Source organism: Chiloscyllium plagiosum, chromosome 17, assembly GCF_004010195.1.
Source record: "Chiloscyllium plagiosum isolate BGI_BamShark_2017 chromosome 17, ASM401019v2, whole genome shotgun sequence".
In the NCBI taxonomy this organism is placed as follows: Eukaryota; Metazoa; Chordata; class Chondrichthyes; order Orectolobiformes; family Hemiscylliidae; genus Chiloscyllium; species Chiloscyllium plagiosum.
In genome coordinates this window covers 66,736,930-66,739,349 of record NC_057726.1, presented here as the reverse complement: position 1 = coordinate 66,739,349, position 2,420 = coordinate 66,736,930, and the positions used below count along the sequence as shown (strand labels likewise).

General features: G+C 43.3%; 1 protein-coding gene across 1 annotated transcript in view; it reads right to left on the bottom strand.

The window, feature by feature from the left end:
- Nucleotides 1-329: 329 nt before the first annotated feature.
- Nucleotides 330-2,420, bottom strand: part of exosc6 (exosome component 6) — a 9,212-nt gene continuing 7,121 nt past the window's right edge. The window contains exon 2 of the mRNA XM_043707360.1: nucleotides 330-1,959. Within this exon, the coding sequence (XP_043563295.1) occupies nucleotides 1,428-1,959 (532 nt within the window). The 3' untranslated portion in view covers nucleotides 330-1,427. The remainder of the gene's footprint in view (nucleotides 1,960-2,420) is intronic.

Sequence of the window (2,420 nt, the reverse complement as noted above, 5' to 3'; positions counted from 1 at the left end):
GTGTTACTGGCAAGTTACTGGCATGGATAAAGGTTTGGCTGCTTGGCACAAGGGAGAGAGTGGGATAAAGAGATTTTTTTTCAGGCTGTGTGTAAATGTGTACAACTAGCTGGTGTTACAAGGGATCCTGATGGCAATCATAAAAAAACCCAACATTTTATTATATGACCCCAGGGGCATCGAGCAAACTATAACTCCCATCACTAACTGGGAGTCGGGTCTGATTCCCCAGGATTCTGACGTTCCACTATGTCAAACAGCATTTACCAAAGGCAATCAGATATTTCTTCCAAATTACAACTCAGCATGCAGAGAACAATGACAGAATGGTCGAGAATTTTGATTTTATTTGTTAAAAAAAAAGCAAACAGACAAGTTCGTGAACGAATCAACTGGATGAATGTCTCCCACCCAGAACACTCATAATCAAGTGTGTCTAGGTCTAGCAGTACTACAAAATTTGGTGAGGGACAAAGAAAATCCATCAGCTGTGCCCAGTAATCTGCCTTGTACTGTGCTCCTGCAGTTGAGTGAAGTACATTCATCACAGCTGTCACTGCGCCACCAGCAGAACTGAATGCTTGGGCAGTTTTCTTTTGAAGGCTGATAGCCACTGACTACTGAGTTTAGACTATCCAAGCTCATTTAACACAATAGCCTTACAACCAGTAACCAGTCACTTTGTCAAGTTGGGATCTATTTCAATGCAAGACTGTCAGACTGCAATGTAAACTCTCTGTCCCATGAGTGCCTTGGCTCTGTCTCTTGTTCCCTGTAGAAGTAACAGCCCTTTCTGGGACCAGTCGGAGAATATGGCGTATGAAGGGGGTCAAACCAAACTCAAAACTAAACTCTGCATCAATGTGTTGCAGGAGATATGTATCCACCAATAAACTGCATGTTTTAATAACTCATAAGGATTAGACTTATCCTAAACAGACTGCACTGTGTAATCCATAGGCCCTCAGAGTTGAAATCTGTTCATTAAGGAAGTGGAGAAATAAATGTCATGGCCAGAGAACAAGTAAGCAGTGAAGGGACAGTCCTATGTCACTTTAGATTGAATTACGTTTACTCTCTGCTTCACGTGGAGATCATGTTTTACCAGAACACAACTCCATCCACACTGCTCAAGAACCAGACAGAAGGGAATCGAGGACCAAATCCCACACTTCCAACAATCAGCACCAGGAAACCTGACTGATGATCCTGCCCTGCACTGAAGCTCAACATCAACACCACTGCAGATGAGACATCTCACCATAGACAGAACTCAACCTCACACTCCAATACCGTGTCGTTCAATTTTAGTTAAATTTTAAACAAAGGACACTTTACAAATTCGTATAAATGTAGCAAATACAACAGTAAAAAACATTTATTTTTAAAGAAAGCATTCACTGGAATGTCCATGAATAAAAGTTCGTCTAATCTTTACTGACAAGCTGTGGGATTTTCCTCTTAACTGATTTGGTTAGACACTGCTGGACTACGGAGTACAGTTTCTGACACCCCTCAATGCAAGCCTTGATTGCTTCTACTGATGTCTGCTCCTCCCACTCTCCTTTGGAGACCAGCCCAGAGATTTGATTGAGTGTGGGCAGCAGAGCCACAGTCAAGCTGCCATTATTTACTGCCTGCGAGCTGGCTGCACTGTACTCCTCAGCAGCTGTTGGGTCAAGGAGGGAGTCATCTCCACACTGCCGCAAGGAGCAGCCCACTACCATGTCGAACATCTCGATGCCTGCTTCTGCCAGTGCAATGGAAGCACAAGTCAAAGCAGCTGCCAAGGTGGAGCCGTCATTCTCCAGAACCATCACATACACTTCAATCTGGGACCTGGGGTACTTGTGAAGACAGATAGCTGGCTGCAAGCTCTGCTCCATGATCAACGAATACTCCTTCTCCAAGTTGCCCTGAATCCAGGCAGCTCTCTTCTTGCAGGAGAACGGAGCAAATCTACAAGGTGGGGAAGAAAAACAAAATGCTATGAATTCACTCAGTTGATACTTGAAAACAGGGATACAGTTAGCTGAGCTGGTTAAATGTTGGTACATGGCTCAGAATTATACTAACGACGCAGGCTCTGTTCCGATGGTGCTAGATTTGGGATCGACCTCGTGGTCCTAAACTTGAGAATGAAAGTCACTGGCAAATACTGACAAAAACTGCCAAGTAAATGGCTCAGGATGGAGTATAAGCAATAAACAAAGGACAATATGGAATGGAACTAAACTAGAATAAAAGCTATCCAGACTACACAAACATAGTCAACTCTTAACTGCCCTGGTCAGGCAACCCATTTAGTTTAACAGCAATTAGGGATGAGCAACAAATTCTTACCGTGCCAGTGACACCCACTTTCTATAAAAGAATGAATGTGAAAAAAGACTTTCAGGAACCAGATAATGTATATGGGG